The sequence below is a fragment of the Dermacentor andersoni genome, chromosome 6, assembly GCF_023375885.2.
Source record: "Dermacentor andersoni chromosome 6, qqDerAnde1_hic_scaffold, whole genome shotgun sequence".
In the NCBI taxonomy this organism is placed as follows: Eukaryota; Metazoa; Arthropoda; class Arachnida; order Ixodida; family Ixodidae; genus Dermacentor; species Dermacentor andersoni.
Genome location: NC_092819.1, coordinates 24,284,320 through 24,302,277, shown reverse-complemented (window position 1 = coordinate 24,302,277; position 17,958 = coordinate 24,284,320). Strand labels below are relative to the sequence as shown.

Sequence of the window (17,958 nt, the reverse complement as noted above, 5' to 3'; positions counted from 1 at the left end):
GTGATGGCGCTCGAAGACTTAGTGTTGGATCAAGTGAGTACAGTCGCGTGTTTCTTAAATGTGGCTCATTCCATTGCGACGCGGTGCACTGCCGAGCAAGTAGGCGGAGCTTCCGTGCTGCGTCAGTTCTAGAATGAGGAATTGGGACGTGGCGCTCCTCAGTATGGGCTGAGCGGGCAGCGTGATCCGCCCGTTCATTGCCGATAATCCCGCAGTGACTTGGAAGCCACTGAAAGGTTATCTCATGGCCTGCTTCACTTATATGTTGCAACGTCTCTGTAATATGGAATATTAGTTGTTCGTGTGGGCCGCGTCGTAAAGGTGACAGTAGAGACTGCAGTGCCGCCTTCGAATCGCAGAATATTGTCCATTTATGTGGTGGTTCATCACCAATGTGATGAAGGGCAGTAAAGAGCGCTGCGAGCTCTGCTGCCGTCGATGTTGTCGCGTGGGTCGTCTTAAATTTGATTGTTGTAGCTTTCGCTGGTATGACGATTGCCGCCGCGGAGCTACTTGGAAGGACAGATCCATCAGTGTAGATATGCGTAGAATCACGGTAATTCTCGTACAAATGTAGTAGCGTGAGCTGTCTAAGGGCTGGCGATGATAGATCAGCTTTTTTCGAGATACCAGGTATCGTGAGGTTGATTTTTGGCTGAGCGAGGCACCATGGAGGAATCGAAGGTCTCGCAGCCGGGGTGAAACAAGCTGGCAAGGATTCATCATGTGCGGTTATCGTCCGGCTGAAAGATGTGTGTGGTCTGTCCGCTGTTAGGGAGGCCAAGTGGTGACGAGGAGTCCTGGTCAGATGCCTTATATGGGTCCTGAGTACTTCAATTTCAATGTGGGTCCTGACAAGGTGATCTCCAGCGATGGCTATCGTAGCCACTGTTGAAGCACTCTGAGGCAGGCCTAGACAGATCCGGAGCACTTGACCCTGAAGACTTTGTATTGTGCGTAGATTTGTTTTACCTGTGTTGTTTATTGCTGGCAAGCTGTATCGCAGAAATCCTAGGAAAAGCACCCTGTACAGTTGCAACATCGCACTTGGCGACATTCCCCAGGTCTTGCCAGCGAAAAACTTGAAGAGGTGACAGATGCCTGTCAACCGTTTTTTCACGTATGATACGTGTGGGCTCCATGACAAGTCCCTGTCGATTATGACACCTAGGAACTTGTACGATCGGACCCGTCTTATTATTTGGCCATTTATCGTTACATTGTAGTTGGCCATGGGTTTGCGCGTAAATGGCACTAGTGCGCATTTCTCTGAGGAAATTTCCAGGCCTCGATTACGAAGGTAGAGAACAGTTTGTGTGGCGGCTCTCTGAATTCTCGCTCGCAACTGTAGGCGTGTTACTGCAGACGTCCATATGCAGATGTCATCCGCGTACATTGATAGCCTGACTGAAGTTGGCACGTGCTCAAGGAGAGCAATTAGTGTTAGATTAAATAACACAGGGCTAAGTACACCGCCCTGGGGGACGCCGCGGTAGCTATAATGTAGACAAGTATGGCCTTCTTCGGTGTTTACAAAAAAGGATCGCATGGATAAATAACTCCGTATCCATTTAAACATCCGACCACCCACTCCTACCTCTGCGAGAGCAGAGAGGATGGCTTCATGCGTAACGTTGTCATACGCCCCTTTAACGTCGAGGAATAAGGAAGCGCAGAGACGCTTACGGCATTTCTCATGTTGAATGTAGGTGACCAGGTCGACGACGTTATCGATCGATGATCGACCACGTCGGAAGCCCGCCATGGCATCTGGGTAGGTGTTGTGGTACTCCAAGTACCACTCCAGGCGTCCTAGGACCATCCTCTCCATTACTTTGCCCACACAGCTCGCCAACGCGATCGGGCGATATGATGAGAGTTCCAACGGCGACTTGCCAGGCTTCAGCAGTGGAACAAGGCGACTTGTCTTCCAGGTTGTTGGTAGTCTGCCATCTCTCCAAGATTCATTGTACACCTCAAGGAGAACTCCTCTCGCTCGCTCACCCAGGTGACACAGAGCTCGGTAGGAAATTCCGTCAGGTCCTGGCGCTGATGTGCGGCTACACAAAGCCAATGCTGCCTTAAGTTCGTGGATTGAGAATGGTAGATCCATCCGGTGATCACGTGGTGGCGGACAGTTACTCGAAGGCGATGGAATGTTGGTAGGTGTGAGTTGGCCGGATAATCTGGCGCAGAAATCCTCTGCCACGTCAATCTCCGATCTCTTTTGAGAGAGGGCAAGCGCCTTGAATGGGAATCGCTGTACGGGGAGTGTCCGGAGACCGCGCACCGTTCTCCATATTTGCGATAAAGGCTTGCGCGGATCTAGCGACTCACAGAAGGCAGTCCAACGTTGCGATTCGAGCTTGTCTAACCGGCGCTGTATCTTCTTTTGCGTGCGCCTGGCGGTCCGTAAATCGTCCATTGTTTTCGTACGTCGGTATCTTCGTTCAGCACGTCGTCGGATTGCTCGAAGTCGTTCTAGTTCCACATCAAATTCGTTCAGTTTCGAAAAGCATGTGAGAGTGCGCATAGTGTCTTGCACCGCGCTCTTAATTGCCTCTTCCAAGTCGAAAGATGGATTGGCGTCGCAGTGGTCTTCCATAATAGACTGAAATTTAGGCCAGTCCACTCTTTGGATCGTATCCCGTATTTTGGAAGGGGACAATCCTCTGATCTTGATGTACGTGGGGATATGGTCGCTTCCGTGCGTCTCTATGTCCGCAAACCACCCTGCACGTCTGACAAGGCTTCGTGAGACGAAAGCCAAGTCAAGACAGCTGCTGTAGGTGGAGCCACGTAAGAAGGTAGGACTGCCATCATTCAGCAGCCAAAGGTCATTACTGGAGGCGAAAGATACCAGAGCTCTGCCTCTTGCGTTGATCATCGGACTTCCCCAGAGTGTATGATGGGCGTTGAAATCTCCAGTGATGACCCAGGGATTGGAGGTTGAGGAAAGGATGTCTTGCAGTCTTTTGTAATCAAATCGACTTGACGGAGATAGGTAGGCGCCGACAAAAGTAAAGGCCAAATTCTTTTTCCTTACGTTTAGGCATATATATTGATTATTGTCATTAGGTGGTACAGGCTGATGAGTGTATGTGAGGTCACGGCGAATACACACCAAAACCTTACTGTTTTCATAAACAGTTGACGACATAAATAATTCATATCCAGAAAGCCTGATTGTGTTCGATAAGTTCGGCTCGCAAATGACGATAATGGGAAACATATTGGCGTACACGAAGCGACGGAAATCCGAAAGGCGCGCTCTGAGTCCGCGCGCATTCCACTGAAAAATAGCTGCTTGTCGGACCTCTTCCCTAAAAGACCGTGGCTGTGGAGCCATGATCTACTCAAGGGTTGCAAGCACCGGACTCAGAGCGTCCAGTACTTGAAGCGCACTTCTGGCAGACGGTGTGCGCATGTTGCTTAGCAACACGCGAATGGCATTCATTAAAGGCCTAATGAGTGCTATCACTTGCTCATCTGTTTTCCGTGACTCCTCGGATACAGCACCTTGCTGTACTGGGGGCGGCTTCTTCTGCGGCTCTTCTGGCGGTCGTGTACGTGGAAGTGGCGGCCATTCCTTTGTGGAGAGAGATCTGGCAGTTTTCTCCCTTCCAACATCGGTGTTCGGAGGGCTGGAAACTTCCGCTGGTGATGCTGCTTGACGAGTTGACTGTTCCGGAAAACTTGATGTTTTCCGTCGTGAAGACCTTCGACGGTGACGTCGTCTTCGCCGTACTTTCACAGCAGCCTCTTTGTGGGTAGAGTTGTCTCTCACCATTTGTTTAAGAATGGTGATCTCTTTCTTGATCTGGGGACAGTCTTTGGAAGAGGCGCAGTGATCACCCTGACAGTTAGGACACTTCAACTTGATTGCGCTGCACTTGTCTTCTGAGTGGGGTTCGGCACATCGAGGGCACACGGCCGAATTTCTGCAGACACCCTTCACATGGCCAATCTTCTGACAATTGAAGCATTGTATTGGTCTTGGAATAAATGGTCGAACCTGGTGGCGAAAGTGGCCGACCTTCACGTAGGGTGGAAGGCAGTCGCCTTTGAACGTTAGTCTCACACAACGTGTGTTGCCGAGGCGACAAACATGCACAATGACGTTGCGTTCACTTGCTGGCTTTATAAGAACTGGGAGGTCTGCATTAGGAATTTCATTGTCAATGTCATAGATGACTCCTGTTATTGTGGCACCATTCGTTGGCATGATGGATCGGACCTTGATGTTTCCCAGCTGCGTTACATGTTGTAGTATGGTCAGCGCGCTCGGGTTCATCACATCGATTGCCAGGATGTTTCGCCTAGTGTTTATCCTGACATCCTTAATCTCGTTTGGCACAGTGTTTTCGAGATACACGGAGAGTGCTTGCCTGTTGAGGACGCGCAGGTTGTCAGTAGCGTTCTGTGGCACAAACAGGATGGAGTGAGGCCATCGTTGAGGCGCTGTTTTCACAGTGTTCGAGCTGGACGCCGAAGATGAGTTGATCATTCTTCGTTTGGCCTTGCGGTACTGGACAAGTCGAAAGCCGTCTTCCGAGGACTCGTCACCTGATGCGGAGTACAGCTCTGTGTCCTCGCTACCACTCGATGTATTTCCTCGCTTCCTCGAACCGATGTCCGCGGGTGAACGGGAACCGGGAGGATCCTCGGGGTGTTGCACATCCATCACCGCGATGGAGGGGGCGGTAGACCCCACAGGTGCAGTGAGAAGTCCAGAAAAGCACGGAGACGGGCGAGATGTGTTCCGCAAGAGAAGCACTTCGTCTTCTTCCCTTTCTATCTGTAATATATCATGCGCTAAGCTACTGCGGACAACAGTGCATCAGTCTTGTGAGCATAAGTTTCAGTGTTATTTATTTATTTTTTTGCTATCGTATGCTTAGGGTAGTACAGCCTATGTTTTAAGCGTAACTATGATTGATAATATTGTTACGGGGGTAAAAGAAGTCAGAAATATATTTACAGAATATTTACCATAACTGTAGCATCTGACAAAATGGTAGACAGCGCGCAATGTCCAGAGCGTCGTCTTCTTCGGACCAAGATTAAAACGTCTTCGTCACCGTGTCACATGACACGCGGGGGCTGAAGCACTGGCCCGGTGCTGGTAAGGAGGCGGTCGAGCGATACGACTTAAGACGCGCGACGTGAATCACGTCGGAGCGATGCTGAGCCACGGTTGGGTCAAGAGCGGCGATTTCGTACGTGACGTCAGTTACTTGACACAAGACACGGTATGGCCAGAGTAGCGTGAAAGTAACTTCTCCGAGAGGCCAACGCGTCGCGACGGTGACCAAAGGAGAACCAGGGCGCCCGATGTGTAATGAACGTTACGACGGCGGGCGTCATATAAGCGCCGATTTTCCTGCGACTGCACAAGTCGGCGTCGAGATATATGGCGAGCTTCTTGTGCTTTGAGTTTGGCTTCATGGGTGTACTCGGATGTGAAATTTAGACTAGCAAGCAGAACGGTGTCGAAAGGTAGAGAAGGGTCGCGGCCAAACGAGAGGAAGAATGGAGAGAAGCCTGCGGTAACGTGGCGAGAAGAATTATAAGCGGAAGTAACGAACGGCAATGCAACGTCCCAATCACGATGGTCAGCGAAGACATACATGAACAGCATGTCAGTAAGCGTTCGGTTCAGACGCTCGGTTATACCGTTAGTTTGTAGATGATAAGCAGTAGGAAGTTTGTGTTTAGTTGCGCACGAGTCTAGAATGGCGACAACTTTAGAAAGAAAGTAGCGGCCTCGGTCGGCGAGGATTGGATTGGATTTCCTTCTTCGATGAGCGTCCAGAGCGTCGTCTTCTTCGGACCAAGCTTAAAACGCCTTCTTCGTCAGCGTGTCACAGTATATAACGCATACGAAAATAAACCAGTATCATTTTATAGTGCCCATTTAACTATCCATGTCTCAGCAAAAAACGCCGAATACTGAGAATCAAGAAAGATGAAAACTTGAAGCGAACCGCGTTCAAACAAGGAATGTCTCAGGGTGGAGCCAGCGTTCCGACATCTGGACTAGTCTTCGTCAAGAATACGCGTTATTCGACTATTGCAATTGTAGTTTTGAGAACTACACCCCTTGTTCGATCACTGCTATTGGAGCTTTGAGAACTGATTCGTTTATTCAGCGCACGATTGCAAAGCAAGGAACAGATATAATAAACGACGCAAACCAGACTATAGTGACGATAAAGCATACACGTGATGTTGGTTTTGTCTCCGTTGCTCTTCTGTGCGTCTATTGCACAAGTATTTAATCTTTTATTTTTCGCCCACTAATGTTGTGTATTCTAATGGAGTAATTTGGACGCTTATGGAGCTAGTCGCAGCACCACGTTTATTATAGAAGTCCAGAACGAGGGCAAGCTGGTAACAGCTCTTGCCGTCACACAGTTAAGGCTGCAAAAGGAGCAATTTCGTTACTGAACAGGAAGCACAGAGACTGTCGCTATGAATGCCATTATCTTTCCCGCCATGCTCTGGGCTTACGTAAGAGCCAACGCAACGTTCCAGGAAAGGACGGTCATCAGCGGCCAAGAAGAACTGTACGCTAGCGGCACGGAGTCCGAAAAGAAAGAGAGATAGAAAAAAAGAGCAGTTATTTGTTGCACCACAGCGTTGTGCCAGAACTGCTTGTGAAATCGTTCCGCAAGAGTTGTCTTGACAACAATACACTGTTCCCCACCCACGTCAAAAAGGCAAAAAAAGAAAAGAACAATGCAATGTCGCATCGGCGTACCCCGAAGAGATGATGCTGGAAGTAACAAAAAAGAAAAAAGAGAACAAATCGTTAGCTATGCGTGTTTTTACGGCGCAAGTGCAACGAAGGCTACAATGCTCCCCCTCCGTCCCCCCCTCCCAAAAAAAAAGAAATGAATTTGTGATTATGTAACTGGGCACAAAACATCCATAGAAGTAACAACATTTATGCCGACCGTTGTCAGTCTTTTCCTCTGACGCCGTGACAAGGGTGAAGCGCACACGTAGTACAACAGAAGTTTATCTCGTATTTGCCACGACGTGAGGAGCCAGATAAAAAGCCGCTGTAGAGAAATTTGGCAAATGTACATTTCACCTTCTCACTGGTTGTTGTTAAAGTAAAGATGTGAATTCATTAGTAAGGTGGGGGGCTGTTCGTAGTATGCGTCTTACTTTCCTGCTTTTTTTATTTTATTACTTTTTCTGCTAGGAAAGAACGTCAGAATGAGCGCCTTTAAGCACTCACTGGCGTGAGCACAACCGCAAAGCCTTGGTTCCTGGGAGTGCGTCCCGACCATATCTGTTGCGAAAGAGAAAGATAAAATTAAGGCAAAAGTAACAACTGAGTCACAAGGAAGATAAGAAGACATATACAATGATAGGACAACTGAAAGAAAAAGAAAAACTGACAGTCGTTTTAGCATACGCCAAAGAGGGCGAAGACGAAAGCTTGCGCGAAGCAAGAGACATTTAATAAATTACTTGAAATTCTCATTCGAGTGTGTTATTAATTCTTATTACTTCTTGTCTCCCACCGAATGTGGTGGGTTTGAGTGCTTTAATTAAATATACCTTAATTAAGTGTGTCAATCAACTTCGCCCTAATTAACGCCAAAGGTCGTGCGTCCGGCTCGCACCAAAGGTCGAGGAATCAAGCACCCTAATTTTCTCAATATTATATAACTCTGCATTTTTTTCGCATTATGAGCGGGATCTATGTGAAAGAAGACGATGAACACGTGAGCAGGGGCAATAGCGCTCCGATTTTCTGTACCTCACAACACGACCCTGAAACATAGAGATCTAAGGCTTTCGCCTTGAAGAAATATAAAGGGAATAGCAGCCTGTATGTCCAACAAGAGCAATAGAAAAAGAGTTGAAAGTTTACCAGGCAGCACGTGCTGTTAGCGAACGGGGTGCAACTCCGTTCTGCAACGCTCCAGTGACGAGGCAGAAGACGAGTTATGCATGCAAGACAGCGCAGCATCCGAAAATATTTTTTTTTCACTTTTTCACCAAGAGGAAAGCGGCGGGCACGCCCTGCTGGCATCGTCGTGTCGCTGGCTTTGGTCCATCATGCACATGCGCGGTGTATATAGTGTTGCGAGAAGGAAGAAAGTACGGTGAGAAACAAACAAAGAAAAAGTTACAAAGAAAATATCAAACGACAGCACGTTCACCTTGCATTCAAGCAACGAGAGCGATGCAAGCCGCTGGAAGCAGCGTTTTTGAAGACGAGCGCTTCGGAGAATGTGCGCGAGTGGGATGTGGTTGTTGCCGGAGCGAGAGAGAGAGAGAGAGAGAGAGAGAATCTGTACAAATGATGGCTCGTTTGGACGCCTCCGGGGTCGTTATCATTTACGCGTGCCCTGATGTGAATGACACAGGGTCGACAGCGGAACGCCTTCTAGCCACTATGAGCCCTCGTTTCAGCAAAACCATCCATGACAAGGTTGAGAAGTGAAAAAAAAAATTAGAAGGAGGCCAGGGGCAGAATGAAGTAAACAAAAAAAATGAAACGCTAGAACACGACGAGAAAAACCAACCTGGTACTTTTACTCCTTTTTGCTGCCTGACGTGTTCCTCGCAGACTGCGCCCACTATCCTCGTTTGCATTTTTGCTCTAGTTCAGTATTTTCTTTCTCTATGGCATTTTTTTCCTCGCGGAAATACTTAAAGTTATGCTCCACCAATCACAGCCTCCTCAGCTCCTATGTGGTGCACGAAGCATGTCGTCTATTGAAACATCAGCCTTGGTTTCATGCAGTTCTGCAAGATCTCGTCAACATGGTAAAATTGTAATCTCCGTCATTTAGTTTAGTTATGTTTATGTCTGCATAGAATTTGGTTTCGCGGGTAATGCCGCCTACTCCTTCTCGCTTAGCCAAGCTGTGTATACCAATGTTAGGCCAGCTCAAACGAACAAGTAATTTAGAAAAAAAGGTTACAGTCAAGTTCCACTTCGTGAAAGCGGGTGACGCGCAAATGTACGGGAGCTACTACAGCGCACACGACGCTATCGGCCCTCGCTGCGCATAAACGCGTATTGTGTCCGCATCGCATGTGACATTCAAGACAGCGCTCGCGCGGTCGCGCCACACGCAGCATCCGCCGGAGTAGAAGGCCCCGTTGTAAGCTTACTATCTAAATTGGCTGTGTTGGCTGTTGGCGGTCGCATTTGGTTCTTTACATATTAATTTTTTTACAGTGGAATCGTCTCCTTGGGCAAAAAAGGAGCAAAAAATAAAAATAGAACAAAAACACACACGCCTCTTTCATATTTTTGCGATAGATTCGCTCCCATTGCAACACGTTTTACGTCGACGACGAGAAAATAAACAGCCTGCGAAGGCCTCGAAGGCCTCAGCTCTTTCGCTGCACATTGTTCGCTGAAATAGCGAGAAATATGTGTAGAAGAAGGCCACCATGCGGTGAAAGTGAGACCGATTGTTGCTCTAGGTTCGGGACCCTGCCGTCCACAACGATGGCGTTTATACCAACCGAAGTTACGGAGAGAATCCAATTTATGCTATACTAACAGAAACGCGCCGAAGAAGAAGGAAAGTGTGAGAAATGGCTGTTGGTCACGTTTTGTTTTCGCCGTTATTTCTTCGAAGTCCTTTTCTTGGAAGCCGGCCTCGCGCGTCATCAATACAGTCACCGCTATTTCGAACATTAGTGCTTTGCCGAAGCCGCCACTTCTTCCCAGTTGTGGCGCAATCCATTGTTGTCTTTTTCTTCGCCCAACGCCTGTTAACGCTCAACTTTCGGCTGCCTTTTCTTTCTCCTGCATTGGATCAGCAGAAAAGCGTGCAACATTCCTGAAACAGTAGCTTGAGTTAGCTAACCACGGTTACAGCTTATTGGTATTACCCATACCTTTACAGACTGCTGCGGCCATTATATTCAATGAAACGTACTACAAACATAGATCTCAATGTTTAAAGAAAAAAGGAAGTGAGATTCCACTCGCATTCATTAACGCCCTGTTGAATATCTATGATTCGATCGTTTCTCAAAACAAAAAAAATCACATGTAGCTATGGCATAGGGGAGGCCACATATTAAATATTTAATTTATTACGCGCCGTGGTTGCCTTGCGGCTATGGTGTTGGGCTGCTACGGACGTGGTCGCGGGATCGAATCCCGGCCACGGCAGCCGCATTTCGATGGCGGTGAAATGCGAAAAAACCCGCGTACTTAGGTTTAGGTGCACGTTAAAGAATCCCAGGTGGTCCAAATTATTCCAGAGTCCTCCACTACGGCGTGCCTCATGATCAACTCGTGGTTTGGCACGTAAAACCCCATAATCTATTTATTTAATCTGGCGGTCGCGGTTGTATTGGCCCGGTATACGACAATGCTGACCTTCAGAAAACAAAATATTATTGTCTCGCCAAAGACGTAGTCGAGCGCTTCACTATTTCAACGGTGGCGGCCACAGTCAGCGAATGCCGAGGCTTTGGCGTATAAGGGGGCATTCATGTTTGCAAAGGGGCGCATGCTTGTGACCGAGGTGATACGCATCATCCAACTCCGTGCACAACTCCGAAAGCGGTGCACACTTCTAAGTCCCAAAAAAGCCGTAGGCTGCCATCTCTTTTGTCCTGAGAGTTCTTGTTCTTGCCAGCCTTTAATTTTCGTTCCGAGAATGGACGTCTGCTCCAGACGTCCATTTGGGCCAGACGTAAGTCCAGATGTTCGCGTTTCATTTTTCAAAGGCATTCGCTTTTAACCTCCCTCTCTCACACACAGATGACAAGCGTGCCAAGCCTTGTTTCTGACACGCACGAAAAGAAAGATGAGGACGTCAACGTACCGCCTACTTTTTATTTCGTGTTCCCTATTACATAACCGGGCCTATTCTTACGCTGTGGGTGCCCTTTCTAGGCATAGCTCCGTGTTTCTTTCTGAAGCGGCCGTACATGACGAAATAGCTTGAAGCTCGCCAAGATCACCTCTCAGTGAGGAAGAAATGGTAAACAACACCTCACTGTCGGGCTTCTTACTAAACTTTATTAACACCAGAATGTTTTTTTCTAAAATTAAATGCTGCTTAAAGTACGAAGGTACCCGTCTATTTATCACGTAAGTTAATTGGTGAAATCGCGACTGCAGTATAAGCAAGCCGATGAAACTATGTTCTTGTGTACAGTACGCTGCTTACGAGGAATACTCTGTAGACAACCATTTACGTAGAATATGATGCACCATGCACCTACGCTGGTATACTTTTGCTTGCTCCTTGTTGAAGCATTCGTATGGGACAAGGGGTAGCAGGTGAGTCGCCATAGTAGGGATCTATATATTGTCATAATCGACTGCTCGTTTCAGAAGGCGCTAATTGTTTAACACCACTTTACCTATGCACTGCGAGAACAGGCGGGCAAAACAGCGTTAATCGGGCGTCATTGTCGCAGCTCGTGCCAATTAGTTCTTACAGAATAGTTTAGTTGCTGCAACCGACGAGTAATTTCTGCGCACTCTGAATTATTATTGGAATAGGATGTCAGACAAGCTCATTCCTTTCAATTTCACTTAACGTGCTGCGTTTCTAACTAATATTTCTCGCGTGTATTGAACGTTACCATAACTACCAGCAGCCAGGCCTGCACATTGCACGTTTGGAAGAAAAAGGCGTTGCTCTTGTAATAAGTCAAATTCTGGGACTTGATGGTGCTGCACACAATGTACCCCGAACGGTTCCCAAGTCCGCACTTCCCTCTGTGTGGTGGTTATGCGGACTTCGAGCATGTCCTGTGGGGCTGCGCCTCTGCCGGTCCCCGTCTCACCCAAGAGGAAATGATGGAGCTCATTAGGGCCCAGGACCAGACCTCTCATATCCTGGCAGTCCAGAGGGCTCGCAAGAGGGCCGTCAGGTTTCGCCTGATGGTCGCCGAGTGGGCCTAGCCAGGTGACGTTGAGTTTGCGCGCGTCTATTGTGGACGAAATAAAGTTGTTGCACTCACTCACTTGATGTGCTGGAACTAGGCACGCTGCAGTAGAGGGGGGCTCCGGAATGATTTTCACCGCCTAGGGTTCTTTATCGTGTGCCACGTGCAAGATGAACGAGCGGTTTTGCATTCCGCCCCTTTCAGAACGAGGCCGCCGCGGTAGGGATAGCATCAGCGACCTTGAGCACAGCAGTGCATAACAGCGCGTAGCAGCGCATAGCACTGCATAGTCGCTGGGTCATCGAGGCGGGTGCTTTTGTGTCAGTCAGATGGCAAAAACAAACGACGAAATTTCCACAGATTGGAGAATAATGCAGAACAGTAAGCTGCTGAGCTAGAATACTCCAATGAATCTAACCTAACCCAAATAAGTCGAATACAATACGTTCTTAAGAAAAGGTAAGTGAAGAACGCTCACATTACGGAAGAAAGAAAGATGACAGCTAATAAGCAAGGCTACTCCCAGACAATATAAAGAGAATAAACGGGAGCGTTTTAGTATATTTCACAGTAGCAACCGTTTCCATATCTTCATAGTAGAATTTTGGATACGGTTTATATGAAGTGCAGTTTCTTTCATCAGGGACGACTGAGTTGAAGTTTTCATAATGCGGTGTCCGGAACACGCGTAAGTCCTTGTTGCAACAAAAGGGAAGATTTGGCGATTACCTGGGTCAGAGAAAACGTAGGGAGCCCCAATGGTACCCAATAACAGAACGGAAACTCGAAGAAAAGCTGCGATCAAACTCTATTTGCTTCTTTTCTTAACTTTAATGTCGTCATGGAAAGAAGGGGAGAAAAAACAGTTTAGCGGCGTGCAGAAAAGAGAAAAACTTCCTTATGACGTAAATAAGTGGACGGAACGGTGGCTAAATAGAAGAAAGAATAATTGAATCTGCAAAGAATGGGCATGGCTCACAGTCACGCAACGCAATCACGAACCGTATTGTTTGGGCGGAAAAAGAAAGAGGAAGGAGGAGGTGGTGGTTCAATTTCAATAAACAGGACAAGGGTGGCAGAGGAGAATGAAGTCTGAACAAAAGAGGCAAGTGAGGATACGAACAAGATAAAGGGGGGAGGGAAAGAAATGCAATGGCAAAAACCCGAAAAAACCCGCCAGCCTGTGTTTTAATTTAAGGCAGAAGGCGCATCACATCCCCGGCTTTTCTTTCTGCATACATTAGTTTTCAAGGCTCCACTCGCCTCGGCACCTTCTGCGCGCATTCCCCCATCCCTGCTTTCACCGAGACTGGTTCTTTCAGTGCGCTTTTGGCTTCTTTCTTTCGTCGGCGGTATGAGTTTGGTACTACACGGGAATTTTATGTCCTATGCACGCTTATCGTTCATTGTTGTTGTTCTTTTTTGTTTATGGCTTCCTCAATACTTGTGGCTCAAGAAATGTCATCCACTTCGTACGCTTTAACGAAATTACACGGTGCGAAATGACAAAGGGATGAATTCTCAGCGCGCTGACAAGATGAATAGTTGCAATCTCACAGCCTGCTCTTTTTTTCATTACTTTTTCATCCTGAAGTAGGAGAACGATGCAGTGACATGAAGTGCTGTAATGGAGATGACGTAATAAAAGAAAAAAGTGCTTGCGCAGCTTCATTAAGCGCTACACATGACAACGAGCTTCGATGCACAGGATTCACCTTCCTTGATTTCCTTACTATGTCAGTATGTGCGGACAAGGCGAGTTGTTTGCGCGTATCTTTTTTTCCCTTCTAATCCTCAATTCTTTTGTCAATCAATTTCGTTATTTCATCTTTATTTCATTCCCTATCTATCTATCTATCTATCTATCTATCTATCTATCTATCTATCTATCTATCTATCTATCTATCTATCTATCTATCTATCTATCTATCTATCTATCTATCTATCTATCTATCTATCTATCTATCTATCTATCTATCTATCTATCTATCTATCTATCTATCTATCTATCTATCTATCTATCTATCTATCTATCTATCTATCTATCTATCTATCTATCTATCTATCTATCTATCTATCTATCTATCTATCTATCTATCTATCTATCTATCTATCTATCTATCTATCTATCTATCTATCTATCTTTTTTTCTTCCATTTTTTCTTTCGCTTGTTACAACAAATGCGTAATCGCAGCTGTACTTAGTGTGTTTGAAACCAGAGTGAAAGGAAAATCGAGGGTTCACCCCCACTAAAGTGATAGTCGTTTTTCTTCCAAGAAATTTCAAAGAAACGGTGCTTACCGCTGGTCAGTGTCCTTTCACTAAAATTTTACAACCAGGTCTCAGTTCTTGACCCGTATTGTTCAATTAAGCACTGGTCATCTTTGCTTTGCCTTTGCCTGCTCACAAGTTGTGCTAAGAAACTGCGCTGCGCCGTTAAGCGTCCAGCATATGAGAGAAGCAGGCGCCAGGAGAGCTTTGTATGCCCTTAAGATGTGGCCCTTTTTTGAGCGCAATCCGATCTATTGTGCTTCCCGCAGAACCCCTTTTTCAGCCTACGCGTAGGCAACCAAATTCTGAAGCGCAGTAAGCGCCACCGCTCCGACAGAGAGTCAAGCAAGTACCTGTAGAAGCAGGGCGCAGATAAGCGCATGCAGAGATAAGCGTTTTACTTCACTTCTGAAGCGCTTGTCACAAGTGATTAGGACGGCGAGCGAGCAGCTTTCAACCTGGCACGTCTTTATTGCTGTTTTCTGCTGTTTGGATCATTACGAACGTCGGCTACCACTCAGCGACTGTTCAAGTTCGTGTTTTTATATCAACCAGAACAAAAATAACAAAATACGCACATAAAAATAAGAGAAGCTGCATAATTCGTGAAGTTGCGCGCTAAACGCAAAACAAAAATTAACAGAGAGAAAGAAAAAGAAAGAAAGAAAGAGAATGAAAGGAAGAAAATAGGAAAGAAAGGAATTGAGGAACAAAGACGTCTGCTGGAGCCTGCGATAGCGAACTTAAGATGCTGACCTTTTTCGCCGCGGCGCTCAGCAGGGCCATGTGTGGGTGTCGCCCTCTGGCGAGCGTGGTGGCCGGCAGCGCTGGCCTCGGGCCGGTCATCCGCGGCGAGCATGGGGCGACTCACGCCGTGCTGTCCTGGGACGCCCGCAAATGGCGACGGCAGCGGAGGAGTCCTTGCCACGGGCCTGCGTGCCGGAAGAGAAGGGAAATTTAGGACACGCGAGAGCGTCCGCGCAATTAAAGGTGGGTTCCGATTCCGGCCAGCACGGAAGACTCTACTTTAAATGCTAAGACTAAAGTTTCGAGCTTAACTAACGGAGCTCATTTGGAAGATGTCTCTGCAATGGGCCGTCACCTCGCGTCGACAAGAAAAATCTTTTGAAGAGGCCGATATTATCCATGTATCTTGAGAGCGGGAGTTACACTTTATTTCTTAACGACTACAGCTCCAGTATTCGCTGTCAGTGTCGAGCTGAGTCCCCGGTGGTGGCGAGTCCATTGGTTTGGATCTTTCGATGTGTTTGATTTGGGCTACAAGCAGCGTCCAAAGTGCAGGGCGCATCTCTTGTGGCGTCCAACTGACCCAGTGTAGGGAAAGACAGGAGGGAGGAAGGGGTGTTCCGTATACTTTAAGGCTGTGTGTGCGGACGAAAGACAAACACATTAGGTGCTTAGAGAAAAAGAAAAAAAAAAACTTGGCTACGTTTTCTTGGCGCAGACCACCTTCCCGCTGAATTTTCAAGCAATCTGCCCAGCCACCATCTTGTTTGGACAGGAAAGTAATAGCCTGCATCGTGTTTAAATCCGATGTTGTCTTCGCGAAGATGCGTCTTTTGCCGGCTTCGTCAGAAGTGGAACTAGACTTTCTATGACCACCGTCAGCTTAGCTATTTCCATATCCACGGTGAGATTAGAACTCAGCCTATGTCACGGGGTGAAAGGGTAGACACGGTAAAGGCTACAGCAGTACCACATTGGCAATGTTTACTACAAAGGAGGAATTGGAGACTATAAAGAACACTGACTTATTAGAAACAGCGCCACGGGTTGAACTACGCTTACTTCACTACAAATACAGGCTACTCGTTCTGTACTTCACGGGTGCCTATGAGCTTCGGCACACCTGCGAAAATCCAAAACGACGTTCCAGTCACCACTCAAAATAAAAAGGGAAGCAGCGAAAAGTGAGCGGGTCAGAAAGAGCTGAATTGCTATAAAATAGAGAGTTACACGCCAATGGTACACTCAGTCAAAAATAAAAGTGAACAAAGAGCAATCTGGTGAAGCCAGTTGGAACGTGAAGACATATCCGGCGGAATATGGCAGGAATAAAAGAAAGAAAACAAACTCGAAATAAAGAGAGACGCGGAAGGGCAGCAGCCGAGAAAACGTACCGCGCAAACTAAAGAGCACAAGGCTGCAAATAAACTGTTGTTAAAGGCAAGGATGCAGATACTGTATAATTATCCTGGGGCACAAGAACAATCCCCACACAGCGTCAGCGTTGAGCCGTGGTTATCTTATTCCATTCTTCCTGCTGTACATACGTTCTCAGTATTTTATCTTGTAGTATGATAAACAGGGTAGTCTGTCGCCTCCTTAAAAGAACCTATATTAAGTTTTTTACAGTCTTAAATCTTCATGCAACTAAAATACACGGGGATGTAACTGTTAATCGTTTTGCAACAAGAAACACATGGTTTCCGATTTTTGCCTCGAGGCAACAGCGTGCGCTGTAAGAAAGCATAGCTAGCCAGCTAGCTGTGCATTTTTTTCAGTGCGCGTTGTTGCCCTGACGCAAGGTAGCCGGCCTTTGCGAGATTCTAGCTGTTCTTTGCCAGCCATGTTTGCTTTTAGGACACGTTCTTGCAGTGACGCAAGACATGAGACAATGCAGGAATACGAACGGTTGTGAAGTCAGAAACGTAACAAATAATCATTAGTCGACAAAGGTAATGGGGCTATTTGTGGCGCTGCACAATAAACGTTGCATAATAAACAAAGCCACTGTTCCCGATACTCGAAGTAAAATTAAAAGTTGGCTGCTTAAAAAAATATGGCATGGACATGGACACCACTAGCAAAAAAGGAAACTGAAGACGCAAAAAATAAAACACTGCAACTTGTTCTATGCGCCCTCCATAAATAACCTGCACACGTCCCTCCTATCACAATGGCCAAAGCCACAAGCACAAAGCCACGCACACACACACATGTTCCCCACTTGCATCGATTCAACATTTAAACGTAGCTACGCGAACTAATAATAGCGCGAAATTGATTTCTTCGAACATAGTGTTGACCGGACTTATTATTCCCCTGATCCTGCGCTTATTACCGTCAGCACAAGTAACCAGTACGCTAGAAGGGACGTGCTGCGAATGATCAGAGAGAAAGGCAAACGTAAGCAGTGACCTTTAGGCCAGCATGTAGGAAACGACTGCAGGTGGTTTTGTGCTCAAAAATTCGTGTCACCACATGATTGCGCACCACACGTGGGCTCTTTGCATCACCGCCTCGGCGTATGAACAAGGGATCACTAAAGAGAGTACACCACTGCCTATTTCAGCACGTAACAAAACCAGCCATGCCATCCCATACTGCGTACACAGAAAAGAGAGAGAGAGAGAGACGGGAGGAAGGAAAGGCTAGTAGGTTGACTAGACTTTGTCCAGTTTGCTACTCTACACGTGGGGAGGGGAATGGAGGATGGAAATAAAGAGAGAGAAATGGCGCTGGTCTTGAGCGTACCTTCAGATGCACTAAGCCAGGCTCAGCATATATAAAGTCGGGCACTCAAGTCGGTCGCCTGAAGGTGCTGCAGAAGAGCCCTAAGGGCTTTCTGGGTTGACGAATTGCGAGGCCAGGCTACCAAGATCTTCGCTTCTGTAAATGCCCTATTGTCCGGTCCATTAAAGGCACACTGGAGAATCTGGCGTTGCTTATCGAAGCGCGAACAGTGGCACAGAAGACGATCGATGGTCTCCTCACATTTTCATTTATCGCACGTGGGTGAGTCCACCATTCCAATGTTATAATTG

General features: G+C 47.0%; 1 protein-coding gene across 2 annotated transcripts in view; it reads right to left on the bottom strand.

Annotated features, from left to right (window-relative positions):
- Positions 1–17,958, bottom strand: part of LOC126521699 (suppressor of lurcher protein 1-like) — a 403,584-nt gene that overhangs the window by 265,258 nt on the left and 120,368 nt on the right. For both annotated transcript variants that reach the window (XM_050170434.3, XM_055065950.2), the window contains exon 2: positions 14,927–15,102. In XM_050170434.3, the coding sequence (XP_050026391.1) occupies positions 14,927–15,016 (90 nt within the window). In that variant the 5' untranslated portion in view covers positions 15,017–15,102. The remainder of the gene's footprint in view (positions 1–14,926; positions 15,103–17,958) is intronic.